This window comes from Galeopterus variegatus, unplaced genomic scaffold (assembly GCF_000696425.1).
Source record: "Galeopterus variegatus unplaced genomic scaffold, G_variegatus-3.0.2 Scaffold278, whole genome shotgun sequence".
Taxonomy (NCBI): Eukaryota; Metazoa; Chordata; class Mammalia; order Dermoptera; family Cynocephalidae; genus Galeopterus; species Galeopterus variegatus.
In genome coordinates this window covers 675,610-699,202 of record NW_007726389.1, presented here as the reverse complement: position 1 = coordinate 699,202, position 23,593 = coordinate 675,610, and the positions used below count along the sequence as shown (strand labels likewise).

General features: G+C 36.5%; 1 protein-coding gene across 2 annotated transcripts in view; it reads left to right on the top strand.

Moving 5' to 3' along the window:
• Positions 1-4,010: 4,010 nt before the first annotated feature.
• The window catches only part of TTC33 (tetratricopeptide repeat domain 33), a 42,051-nt gene continuing 22,468 nt past the window's right edge, over positions 4,011-23,593 (top strand). The window contains exons 1-2 of one of the 2 annotated variants that reach the window (XM_008566929.1): positions 4,011-4,130; positions 9,833-10,054. In XM_008566929.1, the coding sequence (XP_008565151.1) occupies positions 4,018-4,130; positions 9,833-10,054 (335 nt within the window). In that variant the 5' untranslated portion in view covers positions 4,011-4,017. Of the gene's footprint in view, positions 4,131-4,249; positions 4,358-9,832; positions 10,055-23,593 lie in introns of those variants that run through there. The other variant, XM_008566930.1, reaches the window with a different exon arrangement.

Sequence of the window (23,593 nt, the reverse complement as noted above, 5' to 3'; positions counted from 1 at the left end):
TGTAAATGCAGCATTATGTTCCTGATGTTAAGAACAGAACTGTATTTTTAAAGTTACAGATTTGTATATAGAGCTAAGTAATGTCTCTATAAGCTGTTGTGGGGAGGGGGGAAGAAAAGGAGGAACCAGTTAAATAGGATCTTCTAAAAATTGTTAATTTTGTAAACTTTGCTTCTTTTATAAGTTATTGTGATTACTTTTAGTTACTGAGTTTTATTTTGAAGATATTTAAATATTGCACTTGTACAAATAGTATGATAAATGCACAGACTATTGCAGTAAATTCTTTTTTAAGCTAGCATATTTGAAATGACAACTTTTGGTTGTGTCAAGTTGCAACAGAATTTTCACAAATTTATTGTAGTTTGCAAATTCTTACTAATATTAAAGAGTAAGGGGAGACAATGAAAATGATTTTTAATCTTTTTTTATTTTTTCAACAGTATATTTTTTTGTGATTTTATGCAGCCATATTTTTACTTTGTCTTGACAAACTGAAAGATGTATAAGGTTTTTGCCAGAAATGTACTGTATACATAGTTTTAAATATAACAGATTTTACTGATATGTAAAAGTTTTGCCATTAAAATAATTGATTTTTCACTGAGAGGAACTTTTCTACCAGGTTCGGGCATATGGGAGCTTAATATATCATATCTAATTTAAATAATTTCACTGAAATAAACTCCATTGCTTTTACTTTGATATTTTTTCTTGAGATGCTTTTGTAGTTTTAGATGATTTCATACAAAATCCTTCCTTCCCCACTCCATACTGCCCTTTTTGATCCTGTAGTGATACTCTTCACACTGAATTAATGCTTGGTGGCCTGTGAGTAGATGTAGAACCCCATCATCTATGTTCCGACTGGCACCTTTGGAATGAAAGAAAAATGTATGTTGTCTAAACCTTTTTTTCCTTAACTCCTCCCCCCATCTCCCCACCCACAGTAGAAATCTTATTTTCACTGAGTTCTCCTGACAAGATGAATGAAATTCCACATACAACAAAACTATAAATTGGTGGTAGGTAGAAATCAATCTTTGTGGTTCATGTATGTTTTGACTGGAGTATATTTAAGTATACAGTTTCAAGTACCTTGATTTAGAAAGATGGTATAATAAAGAAAAGCTTCATTTTTCATTGATTATAATGTGCTTACTTTCTTAACCTCTGGGAAAACTAAGTAGAAAAAAAAATCTTGTTCTTGGCTGAATATCTGTGCACCTTTCTTTTTAACAATATACTTAAAGATATAGTAATTGACCAAATTTTATTACTCAAATATTGTGATTTTTGTCTCAACTAAATCAGTTTTGATTTTATCTAAGAATCACCCACCTAAACAAAGTATTAATATATATGTAATAAAAGCCAAAGTAGCTACCATTTATCAGTTGCTAATACTGGATTTGGTTAGAATCCAACTATGGTTAGAATTTAATTAGTATTAAAACTTTTATACAGATGGCATTGTTAGGCAGAGCTTGTACTAGATTGATGGCATTCTAAATCTTTAAAACAAGAGAAAACAGTGCTAAAGTGTGTTATGAATAGATATAAGGTTCTTTTAAGGAGCTTATAAGTTGCTTTAAATTATATAAGAAATTCTCTTGCTTGAAAAATCAGTAGTTATTGAACTGTTCTATTTATTGTAAATAAACTGTTCTATTTATTGTAAATTCCAATAAATATTAACTATGATACATTTAGAGGATTTTTAGCAACTCGTAAGCTGATCATGTTGTATATAAAAAGACAGCATTGGAAATGTATTAAATACATCAATAGGTGAATAAAGATCATAGATCAAAGTAAGTAGAGAAGTGGTGGGTGAATTATAAAAACATAGTGGGAGGTAGCTTTTATCAGAGTAGAGGGGATCGAGTTTTAAGTTACTTGAGTAATTTAGGGAAGACCCCCTAGAAAGGGGCACAGTTTCATGCACCATTTAATTATTTACTCTGCAAACTATACCCTCTCATGGCTAGTATAAACCAAGTACTGTGAATGCCATAAGATATAAATGCTGCTCTGAGCATCTTGTTAAGGAGATACATATTTTAAAAGACTTTCATAGAGGTATAACATATACAGAAAAGTGCACAAATTGTAGGTATTTGGCTCAGCGAAATACAGAGAATATGGCCATGTAAATCTCTACCTAGAATAAGAAACACTGCCAACACCTTAGTGTCTTTTATAATTAATATCTGAAGTGTTATATTATCAAGGGGCTGGCCATTTAGCTCACATGGGAGAGTGTGGTGCTGATAACACCAAGGTCAAGGGTTCAGATTCCTGTATCAGCCAGCTACCAAAAAACAAAACAAAACAATATATTATCACTTTTGCCCTGTTTTATAGATAACACAGACCAACTCTGGTACAATGTGGGAAAGAACTGCACAAGAACATGAGTGCCAGGAGTGGGGATCGCTGGAGGCCATCTTGGAGGCTGGCTAAGGCTAACAATCATGCATTGATCATTTTGAAAATATTGGTTCATTTATGCAGCTTATACAAATGTTGATGAATTTAATCAAACAATATAAATACAAATCACATCTGATAATATCTCCACTGATCTCATCAGAAAAGTCTGGAAGTATTGGGAAGCTGCCAAGATCATTTTGCTTAAAATATTGGATTTTGTCATGGACAACAAACAATGTCAGTTGTTTTTCTTGAAGTAACAGGTTTCCTTTCCTCATTTTCAAGAAAAGAAATATCCAAGTCTGAATAACCAGTTTGTCAGTCATTCTCAGTAAAATTGTATTGCACCAAAAAAGTATCTGCTTTAGATGCAATCTCATACGTGCTTTTCCTTGAGACATCATACTTCAATATGAGGACTTCTCATTTTTTCACAGAATATTTTTAAAAGAGTGTACACAAGGGTCTTTTTGATAAGATACTTTAACAGCTTCACCAAGGATACTCTTGAGTGACGGCATTTATTTTTCTTAACTGTGACTGTGTGGTGGTAAAGAACACAATGACTACTGGAACAGTTTGGTATCATAATTCGTGTTGAGGTGCCAGCAGTTTTACCCAGCATTGCTTTTCCACCATCAGTGCAAATGTCAACATTGTGAAAAGGACAAAGAATATTTTCATATTAATATGAAAATAGTTTTGGCTTTGAAAGGATCTTGGCCACGCTCAGGTCTCAGGATCACCCTTTCAGAGTCACTGGTTTACATCAATCCTCAACAGGGCAGGGGTTGGGGAACTATTTTTCTTCCAGGGATATTTGGTGGGGCACTGTCTGGAGAAACAATTTGGTTCTCACAACTGGGACGGTGGTGGTGGATGCTAATAGCATACAGGGGGTAGAGTCCAGGGATGCACTTAACATCTTACAAAGCACAAGTCACCGCCCCCGCCCCCTTCCACCAACTGTTAACGTTGCCGAGGTTGAGAAAGGGTGTATTCGCACAAGATAGCTACATAGGTACATTAACACCTTAATTTTTTCAATTTCCTAAGCACATACCTGTGTTACGTTTGCCCAGTTATTTATTTTTCAAGACATGGCCCACAGCTACTTTGGCCGAAATTTCTCTTCTGGGTCCACCTTATTTGTGAGTTCCGACGTGAAGCCTACAGTTCAGCCAACTGCCCTCCCTGATCTGTCCCCTTGAGCCATTTTCAATCGAGTTTTGGCTTTCCGTCCTCTGCGACTGGCCGGCCTCATGAGCTAGGTCGAAGACCCCTTTAGAGCAGGATACATCTTAATCCTTTGAATCTACCTCAAAATCGTTTTCCCCGCGCCCTATCTGCTTTACCTGCTAACTGCAAGGGCCGCGCCCTACTGCAGTGGCAGCTCCTCAGCCCACGCAGCCGCATTTTCCCGCGCTCCCGCACTGCGCTCGCCCGCGCGCCTGACGCTCGGGGCTGCTGCTAGAGGGCGCGCCCCGCCCAGTGGCCCTGACCACAAATCCCAGAAGGTAATGCGGTGGGGTTAACCGCAGTGACTTCTGGGACTTGTGGTTCTGGAGAAGGAATTGGCGGATGAGAAGGTCTCTCAGAGTCATCTCTCCTTTGCCCACTTCTGTGGACTGTTCGGATGCTCGCCGGGTGGGTCAAACACGTTTTATAGAAGACCAGGCACCAAAGGCAGGCAGGTAGGAAGTCGAGCGTGATAACTTCCGCTTCCGGCGGACAAAGGGCAAGTAGAATGTAAACACGGGACCACAGGACTGGTTATCAGGTACTGTGGCTACCTGGTCCGCAGTGGAAGCCGGAGGGAGTGGAGGAAAACTAGGCGAGTAGGTGTTGTGGTCAGGGGAGGAAGGAGCTCCAAAAGTCAGAGTTGAGACTCGACGGGGTCTGGCAGAGCTGGGACACTAAGGTTGGTCTCCAGGGACAAGCGAGTCTGGGGGTTGGGCCCTCCCTTGCACCGCCGCCTGGGGCGGCTTTTCGCGCTTGCGGGGCGGACGCTGCGGGCCGGACCTTCCCTTAGGAGCGGGGCGGAGCTTGTTTTCCGTCCTGCGTTGAAGAGGTCTGGGGCCGAGGGCAGCCTAGTGAACTCGCAGGTGACGTCCAGGGCAGCCTTTTTGAGTTTCTTCGACTGTATGAACATTTTTTAAAAATTATTGACCGATGAAGGGAAAGTCGCTAATACTGATTTCCTTCTTGCGGTGACATTTTTGGGTAGTTTCTTGAATTCCTCACCTCCGAACACATCCCTTTACCCGAAGGGATGTTGTTGCGATTTCCTGATCGAGTTCATCCAGTGGTTTCTAGCCCTGGGCGTTGCTTCCTCGGACGCAGTCACGACGGGCATTCTCTTGCTTGTGGTTGGGTAAAATGTCAAGCTATCACATTATACCAGTACAAGCATTTAGAATACAGCGTCGTCGTTTAGAATTTTTATGGCATTCCTTAAATATAATTCTGTATAATAAGGTGTTGACTATGTCTGGTTTTACGAGTTTAACATGAAACCCGAATGATTGTGATTAACCCATATGGTTTCTTTCCTTTTTTTTTTTTTTTTTTTTTTGTCTTTTGTCTTTTGTCTTTTTCCGTGTCCGGCAACGGATGCAACCCTCAGTGTCGCCCCCCGTACCGGACCGGGGACCGGCAACGGGATCGCAACCCTCTGCGCTGCTCCCGCGCCTCGCTCAGCCAGTGAGCAGGAACCGGTCCGTATGTGGGATCCGAACCCTCGGGCGGGAGCGCCGCCGCGCTTCCCAAGCGGTGCACTATCCAGTGCGCCACCGGGCAGGCCCAACCCATATGGTTTCTTAACCAGCTGAAAAAATGTTATCTAGGATGTTGGCGCCTCGTGTATCTAACTATAGATAGGTTCAGGAAAGCCTCCTATATCAGAAATTTTAATTTCATATTCGATATCCTTAGAGGAACAATAAACTCGTACTATTTGAGATACCTGAATCAACTCAGAGTGTTAAATTTTAGAGGGCGAAAAGTGTATGCATATGTTCTAGGACTCGCCCCTTCTTTTGAGCCTGGCAAATTTATTATTCAAAACCTAAGTCCTCCACGAAGCCTCAAGTGTTCCTTCTCTGACGCCACAGTATCCTTTGTTTACTCTCGTAGCACTTATCCTGTATTATAATTGACTATCTCTGTGATCTCCAGACAATTTTGTATAAAACTTGCTAATGGCCTTGGTAACAGATTCATGCTTTTAACCTCAGTGGGTCCTTGATACTGTTTGATATTTCTACTTATCCTTTATTGTTGCTTTTCCGAATCTCCACAGTGACTTTCAGATGTTTCCCATTTTTCTCAAGTGCTCAGACCAACTATATTTTCCCTCTACTTTCAGCGGATGACTAGCTTCCTATTTCCCTGAGTAATGTTCAACTTGGGGCATGAAATCCATCACTCTCCTTTCCTTCCACCCCTGAACTCGCCTGTACTTTTCACTCAATATTAACTTTTTTTTTGTCTTGTTCCTTTCTTCACGGTAAAACTTACCAATTGCTAGCCTCATCAGGTCTTCTGTGCTCTTATAACTTCATTCTGTCCTGACCTCTTCAGCCTCTGATCTCTAGAAGACTGTAAGGGATTTGTGGGGGGGAATGGCACAAACACCTGAGGTAATGGTGTGTATGGCTTTTTCGTGCATGGTTGAGTACCACTTACCTGGTGTCTTAACCTTTGCTTGTCCTCAGCAATTATAACAATGGTTTGGGTTGGGAGGTGGGGAAGATAATAGGAGTCTGAATGTTCAATTAATTAAAAAAAAAAAAAAAAATACATGTGACTCTGTCTCTCCCTTTTTCCTTTCTTGCCTACTTTGTCCCCTGACCTAACCAATGATTTCTAATATAATCTGCCTTAAGTAAACACACCAGGTTTCTTTTAGTATTAATAGGGTTCCCACACTGCCTGGTGCCTTAAATTGCTAGTATAAAAACAAAGTTCCATTTGGAAACTTGAAGCCAGAAAACTTAATCATTATTCTTGTTACCTTTAGAGCCAGTCATAAATACAAGATTTCTTCCTTAGCCTGTCTTATCCTGATATCTTGCGAGGCCTTCCTAACAATCCTCAGGTTGTCCTCACTCTGTGCCTCTGGACTTCTGTATGAAAACATTTCTGTTTTCAGCCATTTCTTCGTTCTTCCCCTGGGATACTTGTAGTCATCTTCAAATGTAGGAAACTCATTCTCTGATATTATGATGGGTCTAGAGAGTTTGCATTTTCCTAGTTCTCTAGTGTAGTTTATTATCTGTTACTCCTCCAGGTTTTTCTAAAAATCCCCACTCCTGTGGAAAGCTTGTGGCTCACCTATATCGTCCTGTACATGTCTTGATTGCTGGGATTTATTGGCTCTTCCTCATATTCATTAAGAACTTAAGGACATGACCCACAATTTTCTTATCCTTCCAAATTCTGCCATTAGAAAGGCCCAAGGGGGCCTTTGCATTTGAATGACCTCACAGCCACCTTTTCTTCTTTTTAAAAAATTTTTATTATGAGTATTGGAATTATTTTTAATTTTTAAAATATTCTTCTGTTTTGCAAACAAACTCATTGTTCTGCAGTGAGCATTATTACTTTTAACATTCAGGAAAATGTGTAATTTCTATTTATAACTTATTCAAGACTCATCTCAAATGCCATTACATTCTGAAGGCTTTTCTTCATTCCTCCAACCAGATGTGACTATGCCCTCTTCTTTCTTCACAACTTTGTATCTCTAAGGCATTTACAATCTTTTTCTGAATAATTATTTGGATACCAAATTCACTGTTTAAACTACCCATTATATGTCGATAGGATGCCCCTAACTTCTTGCAAAGGACAGGATGCTGAATTTCATTTCATATCAGTGTATCCTGTATCTTAAAAAGTCATTCACTGTCACTTATTATCCCCTAAGCATACTCTTATTCTTCATAGCCCATGCCACCTGAATTTATGTTGTTATTTCTTAGCTGATTGCCTGTCTCCTCCACCAGAATAAAAGCTCCACCATGGCAGTGACTTTCGTTCTCTAGTACCTAGAACAGTTCCACGCACACAGTATACCCTCACTTTTTTTGTCTTTTTACTTCTAGTGATTACTTCATTTCAGCCATATGCATCAGTGGTGGAGACCTTGAGATCTGCTAGAACTTATTAACTATTTCATTCTCTCTCCTTTACTCCCACAATGTCCATTCTTTGATAATTTCATATAGACTTTTATTTCATTGCTTTTCCCTGTCTCTCTAGTTGATCATTCAGTTGATTATAATCTCCTTTTGATTACAGACTCCTTTAAGAATAGAATAAAAACTTAGACACTGTTCCCCAGAATACACAGGAATATAAAAACTTTATATCCTATTTTAGAGGTTTCTCAGTATCTTGAAGCCTATCTTTGCAACTAGTAAATTCTTGGATCCCTCAGTTAATTTCTTCTCTAAATAAATATTTGTTGAGTTCTTTCAGGATTTCCTTCAACTTCGTTCCATCAGTTATCTTCTCTTTCTTATCCCTTACATTTGTATATCATTGCAGATTTACGAAGCTGTTTAACATCTGCTGTTTTTTGGATTTCCCCAGTAATTCTGTGAATTAAGTCATTTACCAAGTTTAGATATTTTTAAACCTTTTTATTATGGAAAATTTCAACATATATGAAAGGAGAGAGAGAAGTACAGTGAACCCTATGTATTCATCACCCAACTTTATCAATTATCAATTCAAAGCAATCTTATTTCACCTTTATGTTTCCCTATACTGTAGTCACCACCCCCGCTGATTACTTTGAAATAATTCCTAGATATCATATAATTTAATATGAAATATTTAATCATGTATTCCTAAAAGATAGGGTTCTTTTAAAAACATAATTACACCTAAAAATATAGCAGTAATTCCTTAATGTCATCAGATATCAAATCAGTTCTGATTTCACTTATTGTTTCATAACTGTTTCCTCCCCATTGGATTTTTTGAATCGGGACTGAAAAAAGATCCACACATTATGTTTGGTTAGTATGTCTCTTAAGTCTCTCTTTATATAAGGATTACTTCCGATCTTTCTTCCTTTCTTTTTTTTTTTTTTCCTGGCAGTTTATTTCTTGAAGAAACCAGTTTTATTTTTCTTTAGTTTCTGTTTTCTGCTATCTGTATCTCTGACGTGTTACTGAACATGCTTTAATGTATCTCATAGTTCTTATGAACTGGTAGAGGCCTGATGTGATTCAGGATTAATTTTTGCAAGAGTGCTTCATAGATGGTGTGCCACTTCTTCTCAATTTTTGCAGGAGGTGCATAATGTCCAGTTGTCTTTCTTTGTGAAATTAGCAGCCATTGATGACTTGCCTAGATCCACTAAGTAGGAGTAAAAAATGGTTATAGTCTAATCCTATTATTCCTTCTTCATTTATTAGTTAGAATACTTCTGTAAAAGGCCAAATTTTGTCACCTCTCCCTCAGGGTGACTAAGACGGAGATGCAAAGGATTACTCAAAGCCTATTTCTTCTGAGCAATGAGAGGCCCGAAGGGGTTAGATCCAAGGAACGACTTCTTCAAGAGAAAAGGAATTCCTGACCCTGAATCAGGGCTTTTTCTCGTTTTTTTATTGTCCAGGCAAAAAGTTACAGAAAAGAACACAGGTGGTTAATCAGTCATAAACAGACTGGCTACATAACAATTTTCATTAAAGCAGGTGCAACTTAAAAATAATTTAAGCAATTTACCATCAAAGGAGTCATAAAACTAAGCTATGTGACATACAAAAGAACCAATGAGATAATCATTATGGCAACACTTAGTTCCCTAGGAAACTTAGAGAAGCAGTTGAAGGTGAAATGTGGAACCATCTGTGAATTGGCAGAGTAGCCTTGAAGCTTTCAGTACACATATTTTCCTATAATTAGGTTTAGCTGCACCAAGGGCATCTACCCTTAGAGCAAGCACTTCTGCTGTGTTACAATTCTCATATCCCCACCAGAGACTTTTTAGCCCTGTGAAAGTTTTCTGTTTTTTCCCAATCTTAGCATTTCTTTGTGCAATACTAAAAGGTTAGGTTATTCCTCAAACTACAATGCTTTGGCCTTGCTAAAACTACAGGGCAGTGGCCCTACTATGCTACAGCCTAAACTAAAGGGCTTTGGTCCTTCTAACAGCTAAGGACTGTTGTCCTACTAAGATAAAGATGATACTAAGCTACAGCCTGATCTAAGGATGGTGGTCCTTCTAATCTAAAGGCTGTGGCCCTACTAGGCTAAAGGTTAAGGCTCTGTGAAATATATGCACTTTTATTAATGTTAGCATCCTCTACAAAATTTAAATTTTAAAGCTGTGTTTTTTTTGTTGTTGTTGTTGTTTGTTTGTTTTTTAATAATTTTCCAGAATGGCTTCATTTGGGTGGAAGAGGAAAATTGGTGAGAAGGTCTCAAAAGTCACTTCCCAGCAATTTGAAGCTGAAGCTGCTGATGAGAAGGATGTAGTTGAGAATGATGAAGGGAACTGGCTTCATGCCGTTAAACGTAGGAAAGAAATTCTCCTTGAAGGCTGTGCTGAGAAAAGTAAGCAGTTGAAGGATGAAGGAGCCAGTTTGGCTGAAAATAAAAGGTATGTTTTTAGAATAATTATGAAGTCTATAAATTTATGTTTAAAAATATGATTTAGGTGCTAAACTAATGAAAGGAATAAGCTGTTTCAAAGTCACCTGAAAATTCTTATTTTCAAGGAAGACGAAAGTTTGTGAGATAGTCTTCAGGATGCTTATAATGTCTCTGCTTTGCTGTCATTTTTGTTCTGTCTAAAGAAGAGTAAATACTAAATAAAATGTAACCTAGCTTATTGGTTAGTAGAAGATGGTCTAATCTCTGGAAACTTTTTCCTTATGATATTATGTACCAGGTAAATTAGGCATTTTCTGAACAGCTTTGAGGGTCTATACATTTTAAAAAATAGGTATTCAGTTATCCTTTGCCATTTCTTTCTTATGTACTTCAGTAAATATGACTTGTTGCACAGTAATTTGATAATAGCTCATTTATTCATAGCCGTTCCTTAGCTAAGCTCTTATACCATTCCTACATGTACCCATTTCTTTTTTCTTTTTCTTTTCCTCTTTTTCTTACTTTTTTATTCTTTTTTTCTTCCTCTGCTTAGATCTTTAAGCAGGACCAAAAATCATTCTTCCACAAGTCAGTGGGGGGAAAGACAAATTGTTTAGTAGGTTTTTTTGAGAAAACTAGAGGAAAATAAAACTGGACCTATATCTAATACCACTTATAAAGGTGGACCCTAAAGGGATTAAAAATCTAAATGTGTAAGATAAAACTGTCCAGTTAGTAGACAAAATATAGAAGAGTATCTTTATATTCTAGGGTGGAGAAGGACTTTTTTTTTGAAAATTTTCCAGTGTGTGTAGAAGTTGAGAGAATAGTACAACCCTATATTATCTCTATCTAGACTCAGAAATTTTAATATTTGCTTTATTTCTCTCTTCCTGCACACACACATAATTGTACATTTACAGTTATTTTTGCTGATCTATTTGAAAGTAAGTTGGTGAGATTGTATCTACCTATAATTCAGCGTGCTTCTCCTAAGAATAAGGATATTCTCTTACCTAACATACCATTATCAAACCTATGAAAATTAAATATTTCATTATCTATTATCAGTTCATATTTAGATTTTTCCAATTTTCCCACAAATGTTTTTTACAGTGTATTTTTTTAAAACCGGGACCTAAACAGTTTTTACACATTGTATTTGCTTATTATGTCTTTTTAGTGTCTTTTAATCTACTTTGGTTCCCTATTTTAATTCCCTGTGATGTTGACTTTTTGAAGAGTCCAGACCAATTTTCTGTTGATTGTTTCCTTATGCATGTCATTTAATTTGTTCCTCTATCCTATGTATTTCTTGTAAAATGAGAGTTAAGTGTAGAGATGTAATTTAGAGTCTAAACATTTTTGTCAAGCTGTGTTTGTTTGCCGTGTTTGATATCTGTTGAGAACCTTATTTTTATAAAAATCTCAAAGCATCTCTCCTTGGTGAAGAAAATATGGTATTTTCCTATATGGAAAATATAGGAAAATTACTCTCGACAGTGTGAACTATTGATTTATTTGTACTAAATATATGATTTTTGGAAGATATATGTTTGACTAGCAGGAGCTGTATCTGAATAGGTCTTTGGTTGGGATAGAATATTCTTCAGAATATCCAAAGATCTAAAATCAGGCCTGTGTACCTTTAACTGGTATCTTTCATTTGATATTGAAGAGTTTGAGAAAGAAAATGAAGTAGTACTAAGTAAGATGCACTTTTTCTCTTCTTTCTTTCATTTTTTTTAAACTGGTAAGAGTGGTTGTAAGATTCCTTGTTAATCATTTTTGTCATAAATGAGTCAGTTGAGGAACTAACATATTAGTTTCTAGGTCTATTTTTATTTTTGATTCTTGGGTAATCTTTTATTATATATTAATATAAAATATAAAATGGTGCTTAAATTATGGTAGCATATCAAATTGGGGATGAAGGATAGAAAATAACAGTCAAGATCAGTTAACATCTTAATAGCCTAATGTTAGATTATGAATTCTTGTTTGTAGTATTTTAGGCATAATGATTTTTCCCTTGCAGAACTTTGCAAGATTGATCATACTGTCTTAGTCAGAAGAAAACCAACTATAAATTTTCCACATTTATGAAATTACTTTCAGAACAACCATAAAACATCTTTAGAAATTCCTGTAAATGCCTGTTAAAAGTTCATTAACTTTGTTGTTTTTACATTTTCTCTAGACCACACTAGTGTGTAGAAGGGAAAAGCAATTCAGTTATTGCCATGGGATTCCCTCTAAACTTCCTGTGGTAGAAGAAAGACATCAGCTTTGCAGATAAACAAAATAACTCTTGTTTTCTGTCTGCATGTCAAAACATTGAGTCACTTCACTAAAATCAAGTGGATTGAGTGCTTTATTTTGAATAGAGAACACTGTGAGATGATTAAGTTTTTTGCTCTTTAGCATTTGTTTTGGAGTAATGTATACACAGCTTTAGAAAATAAACAGAATTAAAGGAATCAGATGGGATTGAGTAGATTGGCTACTCTAAGCCAAACAAAAATAGAAATAATAGTTTATAAATATCTAAGAGAATATTAAACTTGGTTGAAAGTAATATAAGGAGGAATAGTGAAGTTAAATTAAAAAAATAAAACTCAGTCCCTGCTTACCAAATCAACTTCATCTTAACCTGTCTCATTTTCACTTACATTTGAGCCATATTGGCCTTTTGGCCTTCTTCCCCTTTTTATTTTTTATTTTATTTTTTTTGATGTCTGGCTGCTATGGAGATCTGAACCCTTGACTTTGGTGCCCTCTTTGTTTTTTGAACACAGTGCTTATACAACTTTGTGTTATGACTCTGTCTGAAAAACTCTTCTCTCCTGTTTTCTGATGTCTGTCTTCTTGTCCTTCAGATCTCTGCTCCCGTGTCATCTTCTCAGCGAGCCCCTCTCTGATTATTACTGGGTCTGAAGTAACACCCCTAGGCTCCCTCTTTCTCCATCACATCAGCCTGTTTTATTTTCTTTTAGCATTTCTCTCCCCATCTGCCTTTTTTTGGGGAGGGCTGACCAGTACAGGGATCCAAACCCTTGACCTTGTGTTACAACACTGCACTCTAACTAACTGAGCTGACTGGCCAGTCCCTCATTTCTCCCTTTCCGAAGTTACCTTATATACTTATTTAGTTATTCATTTATAAGTTATTTGTTTCCCTTATGTAGGAATGTAAGCTCCAGGACAGTAAGGACTTTATCTGACTTGTTGGACTTGTACTGTATTTTTAGCTCTTAGAATAATTTGTGGCACTTACTAGGCCATAAATAAATATAAGACTGCCATTTTTGGGCTATATTATGGCTAAGTGGGTTTTTGTGGGCTAATTACTGTTTGCTGCATTGTATCCGTAGAATATACCTTTTAAAACTCAAATTTAGAATACAGTATCCTGACTATATTTTATTTCATATGTCAACCACACAGGGCCTTTGGGAATAGAATTTTTCTGCTGTCCTGCATGCGAATATGACACTTGAGAATAATTGCTCTATTCTGAGTCTCATTCCCTTTCCCATAACCCATAGGTAATGACAGAATTTGGAGAGGTAAGAAAATTGTGGGTCAGGTTCCTGAGTTCTTAATGAATATGAGGCCTTTCCATGGGTTTTCTGAGAAGGGCACAGGAACTTTTGGGGTTGATAAAAATGTTCTTTATTGTGATGGTTGTGGTGGCATGTACTTGATTGTATATATTTGTCAAAACTCATCAAACAGTATGCTTAAAGCAGGCACATTTTTTGGTATATAAATTATACTCCACTAAATTTGATTAAAAAAAAAAGTTGAGTGCTTGTCAGATGTAAAATAATTCTATATCTGTTTCATATATCTCTTTATGTTCAGGATATATATTTGTTCTGGATTTGCTGTTATTTTGCAAATCGATAGAAGGGAAAATTTAGATTTCAATAAAATTATGAATCTGGATGTTATATATTTTGGAGTCTTGATCATTTTATCACCCTGTCAGCCTTCTTCAGTACCTCTTGTGCATTGCCTGTGGGCCAATGTAAGAAGTCCTCAGTCTTAATCCAGAAGTGAAGTGAGGATTTTTGCAGTTGTATGTATTCACAGATTTTAACTTCAAATCTCACCTCTTCAACTTAACATTTCAGAGGATGTGTAACAGTCATGTAATCTTTGTTAGGCTGAGTTTTTTTGATAAAATGATTGTAAGGATTAAGTGCAAGAAAGATGGACCAGCTTTGAATTTGGAATGGGTAATAATCCTTAGAGTGATATAGAAAAGAAGGATGCCTCTGGGTGAAATGCCAAAGAAGGAGAGAGGGAGAGAGGTTGATGAAAGGGAACTTCTTCCACTTCCTGGGATACATTCTTTTGCCTCGTTGTGATTTTCTCTTTTTTTGAACCCTCACTATTTTCACATTGAGTTCTATTGAGTACCTAGAGAGTTGTCTGAACACATTAAATGTAGCATGATCCAAGTGTGTTAATGTCATCCCTCCTCCAGAGGAGGCACAGTTCTTTAGCATCATAGAGTCTCTGAGTTTACTTCATCAGTAATGAATTAACTATTCTTAGAAAAATTTGACTTGCAATTGAGTGGTTTTTAAAATCTGGAGTTCTACTATGTAGTATTCATGATTCTTTGTAACAAAAGACTGGTTTGCTCTCCTGCCCAACCCCCAAGTAATTTTGGTGCTTTATAAGGACAGCATAGTGAACGTAGTGGTCAAGAGTGTGGATTTTGAAGTCAGGTTACCTACATTGGTATCCTGTCTTTATCATTTCTGTCTGTATAAACTTGAGGCAGGTTATTAACTCTCCATCAGTTTCTAGTTTCCTCACATGTAAAATGGTGATACATATTTTACGGAATATTAGAGGACTAAAGAGCAAATTCATGTAGCAAGCACTAAGTAAATGTACTTTAGACATTATATTTTAGGATTTTATATGTTATTGGTATATTTCATATATTATTAAAATTTTTTATAGGTTATTTTGTTCTGATGTCTTTTTTAGACTTATTACTAAATACGATATACCTTTTCAAGAGGCACAGTGTGGTTCTCAATTTCAATATATTGGCTTTTAAGTTTTCAACCACTAGATGGTGATATTTGATTGTCTAGCTAAGTGGTTTAATTTTTGTGTTAGAATCAGCGTGTATGTGTGTGAAACAGGAATATAATTAGAATCTATCATTAATTTTGTCTCTTGTCTAGAAAAATATACCTATCAAGGTAAATGTGAGTGATCTAGCTCTGTGACACACTTTCTACTCATTGCCACCATGAGTGTATTTATTTAATGAGTGATTTTGCCTGAGATCCTGTGGAAAAGAAATAAATGCAATCAGTGTAGAATGCCTTTATTTTCTTATCATCACATCTTCCATCCTGACTGTATCTGTACCCATGCTATTTGTCTTCACTTTTTTGTGACGATGTGTCCTGCATTTATCAAAGACTCACCCCTCCACTTGTGTACTAGATCCCATTCCTTCTTGCTTTCTCAGGAACATTGTTCCACAAATTACCCCCTCTTATTTTTATTTTATCTGTTCCTCCCTCTGTTTTGGCTCCTCACCAAGGTATACAAACATACCTTGGCAGCATCCATTTAAAAAGCTTCCCTTATCTCCACATACTCTACCATTTCCTGTTCACCCTTCACTGCAAACTCCATTTCTTGGTGAATCATCCTCTTGGTCTGTTCCAGTCAGGATCCTGTCCTCCCTGTAAACTGAAACCACTTTCATGACCTCCATGTTGTCTTATCCAGTCATCACTTCTCTGTTCTCATTTACTGTACCTCTCATCACTCAACAAGTTGACCACTCTTTTCCTAAATATAGTGCCCTTTAATCTTCTACACCACCACACTCTCATACTTTTCCTTTTGTTTCAATGTCCACTTCTTTTTAATCTTTCTTGCTGCATTCCTTTTGCTTATTTTCTAGATATCAGTGGGCTACAATGTTTAGAAAGTTCTTTTCTTTTCCATATACATTCTTTTCTTCTTAAACTTATATGGTTTCCTGCATTCAGTACACTCTATACTTATGACCACCAAATACTCCCTGAAGTGCTGTCTTCCCACCTGTACTCCAGCCTCTTAAATCTCCAATTCTTGCTTTATACCCTCTTGGATTTCTAATTAGTTTCTCAAACTCAGCATGTACAGAGCAGAATGCTTGATTTTTCTCCCAAACATTTGGCGCTTTCCTGTCTTCCCATGTCGGTAAAGGCACCACCATTTACCCAGTTACTTAAGCCCCCAAACCATGCTGGTTTATATGCCTTTCCAGAACTAATTAGCCCCACTCACCTCCAACTCCCTGCCCTTGAGGCAGTTCATGCTGATGTTATGGCTAAAGCCCTGGTGGCTGCTACTAGCATAGACCAGAGAGCCCTGTTATTGATGCTGACTGAAGTAAAAGACCACCCCATCTTGACACTGCCCAGATTGGACCGGCAGAGGCTCTGGAGGGACTGGACCAAACACACAGACTGTAAGTAGGTTAAAGCCTTATGGGGAAGACTTTGACCAGTGGGAGACAGAGTATGGGAGGGAGCCTGCAGATAAATTCTTTTTGCTTCTTCTCCCCAGTGGACTCCTTCAAAGGTCTCTGAAGAAATTCTACAAGGTAACAATCACCAGTGTTTCTTTGTGGAGCTGTTGCCAGCTTAACATAGACCTTCTATTTGTTCCCTTTCCTTCCTGCTTTACTTCTCTTTTCTCCTCACTCTTGCTTTCCTGGGATCCTACCTGCCAACAAAGAATTAGGCAATAAGCTTTGGCCTCAGGCTCTGTTTTCCAGGTAACCCAAGATAAGGCATCATCCTGGATTCCTTTTTTATTTTCATCTCCCATATCCAATCCAAGCTGAGTAACTTTTCCTTTTCAACATATTCTAAATTTCTTTTTTCCCGCTTCTGTTTTCACTTCTGTTATCCTAGTGTAACCTAAAGTTATCTCCTATGTAAATTACTTTGGTCATCACATAATGGGTCTTCCTGTGCACAATTTTTATACCCTTACAGTTCATTCTCCTTCCCTGAGCCCGACTGAACTTTTGAAAATGTAAATCAGTTTATGTCTCTCTATTGCATAAAAACTACTGATTCTCTATCACATATATGAGGGTACTTCAAGAAATTCATGGAAAGATGCATATTATTTTTCAATTCTGATTTTCCACAAATTTTTTGAAGTACTGTTATACAGTTAAATCCACACCCATAATCGTGGCCTATTAGGTTCTTTGTGATCATGGCTTTGGCCCACTTCTCTGACCTCCCTTTCCTTCCTTCCTATACTATAGCCATGCTTGTTCTATATCTTTTTCTCAAAGCATGGAGTGTTTGGTTCTGCCTTAGGCTCTTCCCTTTCTCCTGAATGGACTTTCTCCAGATTTTCAGTTGGATGATCACTTTTTGTCATATAGGTCTCAGTTAAGTGCCTTCCTAGAGAGACCTTTCCTGACCACCCATTCTAAGTAGTGACTTGGTCACTCGCTATTACATCCCTTCATTTGTTTTTTATCATGGCATTTATGTTTTAAATTAGTTTGTTGTCTTTTTCTCCCCATCCCCTTGTCACATGTATATACTCTAAAAAGTAAGATCTAGAAGAATAGTAGGGACCTTTCATATCTTGCTGAATGGTGCATTCTCAGTACCTAGAATGCTACCTGGCCCACTAATATTTATTATATGAATAAGCTGTTAACTATAAAGCTCATTAAATTTGAAGCTATAATAAATTGTAAATCTAATTCAGAGCAAAGTAACTAAACAATTTGATGTTTCTATCTGGTAAATGAGCATGTTATCTGACTTACTTGGCTTGGTCACCAGCTGTTCTTTACTTCAGGGAAGGGTATTATCTCACCCTGCCTTTGTACAATCTCTGGAACTATTCACTTTGCTTCCTTCCTTGTGCTAATTCAGTTGTATATTGTTAAGGTTGTCTTTAAACTGGCTGAAGCAGACTCTGGTCATTTATTAACCACAGTGACTTTAAACCAAGTTTTTTTATCTTTTAATACTTCCTATCCAACAGCTGCAGTAGGGCTGAGTCTGTTCAGTCTGTTCCAAACTGAAGTTGAATTAAGAGATACGCCGCAGAAGTTATGAGAGACCATTGATTTATTAGGTGCCAAGTTTCCTATGATCCAAAAATGGAGGAGCTAAGTGGTGCCACCCTTAATTTGTAGGCCAAAAGAAGTAAACCAAAGAGAGAAATGAGAGGGGATAGGGAATTCAACAAGTTGATGATAGTGAAGTAACTGTCCACCATTTCTTGCTTCACTTTAGCTAGTGGAAAATGGCTCACTTGTTTCTTCCTCTAAACCTTGGTGTGCCTAGTGGGCAACAAAGCTCATTTTATTTAGCAGTGCTTCTGCTGGCATCAATGGTTATGTTTTCAAAATAAAAGCTGTGCAGTGGAAAGGAGAAGACATTTTTCTTTTTTCCTCAAATCTGTGTGCCTCTGTATGTGTGCATGTATGCCTAATGAAAAGAGAAAACAGAACTAGTAATAGTCAGTGTCATCTTGAAACTCTTAGTCTATACTGTAGTTGGGGACAACAAGCCTAGATATGTAAGCAGCTTTGAGGCGTGGGGACAAGGTAAGCTGTTCTGTTTCTCAGCAGCAGTACTAGTGGCATTTCAGACAGGACAGTTCTTTTTGTGCCAGATTGCCCTCTGACTTGCAAGATGGTAACATCCCTGACCCACTGCCACTAATGCCTCCCAAGTCATAGAGACAACCAAAAACGCCTCTGTAAATTTCTATAAATGCCTTCTGTGGGGCATAACTGCCTCTGGTTGAGTTAGGCAGAAAATAGGACTGGAAATAAAAAGGATGTTTGACAAATATAACAAACTTTTAACAGTGGTTGGGCCAAGTAGAGCAGGGGTTGGCAAACTACAGCCTGTTTTTGTAAATAAAGCTTTATTGGGACACAGCTGTGCCCATTTGTTTATGTATTGTCCGTGGCTGATTTTGCAATACAGTGATGGAATTGAGTAGTATGACAGAGACTGTATGGCCCACAAAGCCTAAAATATTTACTTTATGGACCTTTACTATGTGAACCCATGCTTTGGAGGCTAAAGACCTCTAGCCCCTTCCTTAAAAGCCACAAAGACTCCTGACACCCCAAACATTTAAGGTCGGAAGGTCCATCTGCTATACCTAGAATTCTAATCTCTTTGTTCTTTCTACTCATATTCACATTCTCCTAGTCTTGAGATTTCTTATATTTCTATACCTAAAATGATGAGATGGAACAAAGTAAGAATTACCTTGTTTGCTACTTTTGTCTTAAGTGTAGAATTTCTTTCTACTTCCATATTTTTTCTGATGTATTATCAGCATGGTACCTCTTGTCCCCTCTTTTCACTTCTTCCATGGTTCTCTCTGCTGCTTCCCAGGACTTCTCTTGGAAAAGGTAGGACAAATGAGGTAGATAGAATCTGTGATATTAGCACCTTGTACATACCCAGAAATGTTCTGAATGCTGTAGAGAATACAAACAAATCTTCTGGTTTCTGAACTCATTAGTGAAGAGAAGACAAAAATTCATGGAAGAATTAGAGAAAAATTAAATGAGATATCATTGGGGTAGTTGGAGAAAGCATTGGTCTTGTAGTTAAAACAGCTAGTGTCAAATCCTGGTTTTTGCAGGGTTAATACCATGTACCTTTAGACTAGTCCTGTAGCTATTCTCAGCTTTTTTTTCCTCATCAATAAAATGAGTACCAGTAATGCCAATCTTGTAGGACTTTGAATACTGAGTGAATTAACTTCTCATGAAAATGATTGTGTTAAATAATTGTATTGAAAGTGTATTGTAAAGTATGATATAGTTTAGAAATATAAGTGTTACACTAGAAATACAAGTGTTATGATGTAGTCAGTCAAATGGTACTCATGGTTAGTGGTTGGAGCCCTTGGTGGAGTTTTTCATGAAGAATGAAATGTTTCAACTTGGTCTTAAAGGAGAAATTGCCTTTGAATAGGTGAAGAGGAGGAAGAAGGCAATACTAAGAGTGTGTGTGTGTGTGTGTGCGCGCGCGCACTAGGGGATCTATAGGAGCAAAGGCATGATATGTGAATAGGGACAGGTTAAAGACGCAGCTGAGTGGAGCCGAGGCATAGGAGGGGAGTGGTAGAAAAAAGATTTTACTTTTTAGAGTAATAATGGAAGAAATACATTTGCTAAAAATAAGTCTTGCAGAATTTACTACTGTTATGTTTGTTAGAAAATTATTTTGAAGGAATAAGTTAATTTTCCAAAGAAGACAGAACATAGCAAATTTCCAAAGTTTTTCATGTTGTGTCTATAAAAGCATTTGAAAATATTGTTTAGCGGGTCTTGAAATCACCCACAATATGCCTAGAGGTAATATCATTAAAGCCTATTAGATGATAGCACCAAGGGACTAAATTTCTTTAATGTTATGTATACTTTTTGTTAAGAACAATATAGATAATAGCTATAAATAATTAGAAATGGGTGTTAAATTATAAGCATTGTTGAGTGGCATGTACTTTTTTCTTCATTATCTGTTACATATGAATCCATTTTTAATGTTTTCCTGAGGTGTACCCACATGGTCATGTGGATTTTGTACTTTAATAAGTTGCTGGGTTTAATTTGCTAATCCTTTATTTAGGATTTTTACATTTATCTTATGGACTTGAAAGTCTTCAGGGATCGCTAAGATTGATTCTCTTTTAGCACAAAAGTGTACTTTATTTTTATTGCTAAATTCTACAAATATGCTGAAATGCCTTAGGACTCTTAAGATTATTTTTCTAATTGTGGAATTTAAAACTTTGGATTAGGCATTGACAGCTATTTTCTGGTCAGGGCCTGTTCTATATTGTCGCAGTTAATCACACAAAGACTATGATTATTCCATGTGTTCACCTTATTCCTCCAGAAATTATTGATATCTGTTAGGTGCTGTTGTGTTAGGTGCTAGAGCTGTGTGAGCAAAATAACCATTGCAGTGCGTATGTAGAGCTTTTAGTTTTAATGAATACAGAAATAAATGTAAAATTTATAATCGTTCGATAAAGAAAAATAACAGGGTGCCTTGAGCCAGTATTCACCAGAAAAATTTATTTATTTATTTATTTATTTTTGGCACCTGGCTGGTATGGGAATCTGAACCCTTGACTACAGTGTTATGACATTGTGCTGTAACCAAATAAGCTTACTGGTCAACCCCCAGCCAGAGTAATTTAGATATTGAGTCACAGAAGGCTTCTCTGAGAAAGCAAGTGATTGGGTTCATCCAGGTGAGGGGAGGGAGCCTAATTTATTCTTTTGCTTTTTGCATACTTTGTGATTTTATAATGTATTTATCATTAAAATAAGATAAAGCAATTTGCTATAGTCATGCTGTTCATTTTTTATTTGGTCCAAATTATTCTATGATATTGAAATTAATTTCTGACAAATTAGATTTTATTTTTTGGCGTTTATATGTATGCTAAATAAGTGGATAATAGAGGTGATAAAATATTTTAAATTATCTTTCCATCCGAAGTCAAAATTGGGGAGTAAAATTGTTACTCTTTACTTGTTTCAGAAAATTCATCGTCTAGTAGATATAGCAAGGAATAGAACTAGATAATTGCTTTCAATAGTGTAAGACCTAAGAAACATCCTGCAGTAGATAGAAGTCACATCCTTACATATATTTCAATTTGCTTTGGAAAATGACCTTTGTATAATGCGTGTACACCTTTATGTAATGTCAGAGCTCCTTCCTGCTGTTTCCAGAGTGAATTAATCTGCCGTAAATGGTTCTTATCTATAATAAATTAGAAACTTAAAGACATGTTTGTTTTTTTGTGTAAGTAAAAAGTATAAGTTATTACTGGAAGTGAACTTTATGACTTAATCTAATCCTATGTCTACATAATTTCAGTAAATGATAGCTAGGTTTATTTTAAGGTGTTTTTACATCTTTTCCCTCACCCAGTAAAAACACACTGGGACTCTCTAGTCCGAGCAACATCTCAACACTTCTTCTGACCCAGTTCTCCCTTCCCTAAATATGACTATCTTGAGAAAATATGCAAATAGGAAGCATTTTTTTTTCTCTTTCATTGTTTTTGCTTTTTTCTTTCTTTCTGAGTCTATTATTAAACTATAGTAAATTACATTCCTTATGATGAATGCTTATTGTAACTGTATATTGTTTGTTCTTGCTTTATTCAAAATGCTACTGCAAATTCTAGACAGGGAAATTCAAAATAATTGAGAGGTTTTTTTTTGGTTTAATTCAGGAAATTGATCATTGTTTAAAAGTTGGAACTTGATGTAACTACACTGGAAATAGATAGTTTTTGGTCAAATTAGATTTATCTAAAACTACTTTCAGTATCTTTATAACATGTATGTGAAATCTCCCACATAATCAAGGAAGTAAAGTAAACTTTTAATTTCAAATATTGCATGCTGCATAAAGAAAATCACTTCCAATAACAATCTAAACTGAGTCAACCAGAAATGTTACTTTTATCATTAAGCATTTTGGAGCACAATTATAAATATTGGAAAATCATGTAAAATAAAGTGAAAGCTTTCAAGTTCTTGAGAGCATTGTTTTTGATAAGGAAATAAAATAATGGATCTTACTATTAGCTACTTATTTCCTATAAATGTAGCTATTTAGGAATACCTTCAATTTTTTTTTTTGATATTTCCACATAACACATAAAATTATGTGTTACAAATAAGCAATAGAAATCCATCCTGAGATTAGTGGAAAGTGATAATCATTTGTGGTTGGTTATGTTTTGTTTGACATAGAGAAAAATACTATGAAATTTCTTGAATACAATCAAGCCTCATTGCTCACAGATTCTGTATTTGTGAATTCACCTATCTCCTAAAATTTATTTGTAACCCCAAAATCAATCCTCATGGTGCTTTCACAGTTACTAGTGGACATGCGCAGAGTGGCAAAAAAATTTGTTACCCGTTAGGGACATTCCCAGCTGAGGTCAAATAAGGTGATGTTCTGCTTTCTTATTTTAGTTCTCGTACTGTAAACATGTCCTTTTTGTGCTATTTACTGCCATAATTTTCACATTTTTGTTTTTTGTTGGTAGTTTTGCTATTTAGAATGGCTCGCAAGTATAGTGCTGAAGTGCTGTCCAGTGTTCCTAAGCACAAGAAGGCTGTGATGTGCCTTAAGGAAAAAATGTGTGTGTTAGATAAGCTGTATTCAAGCATAAGTGTTGTTGGGCATGAGTTCAATGTTAATGAATTAACAATACATATTAAATAAGGTGTCTTTTAACAGAAACACACATAAAACAGTTATGTATTGGCTGATCAGTTGATAAAAATGTTGTGACCAGAGGCTTGCAGAAACTTAACTCTGTGTGTCTCCTAGGAGCAGTGATTCAGTATTCACTAATTCAGTGGTTGTGATGACTTTATAGAACATAACTACTGTGAATTATGAGAATTGACTGTATAGAATAAAGCTTTTAAGTTTAGTAGTTTTAATGTATGCAGTTT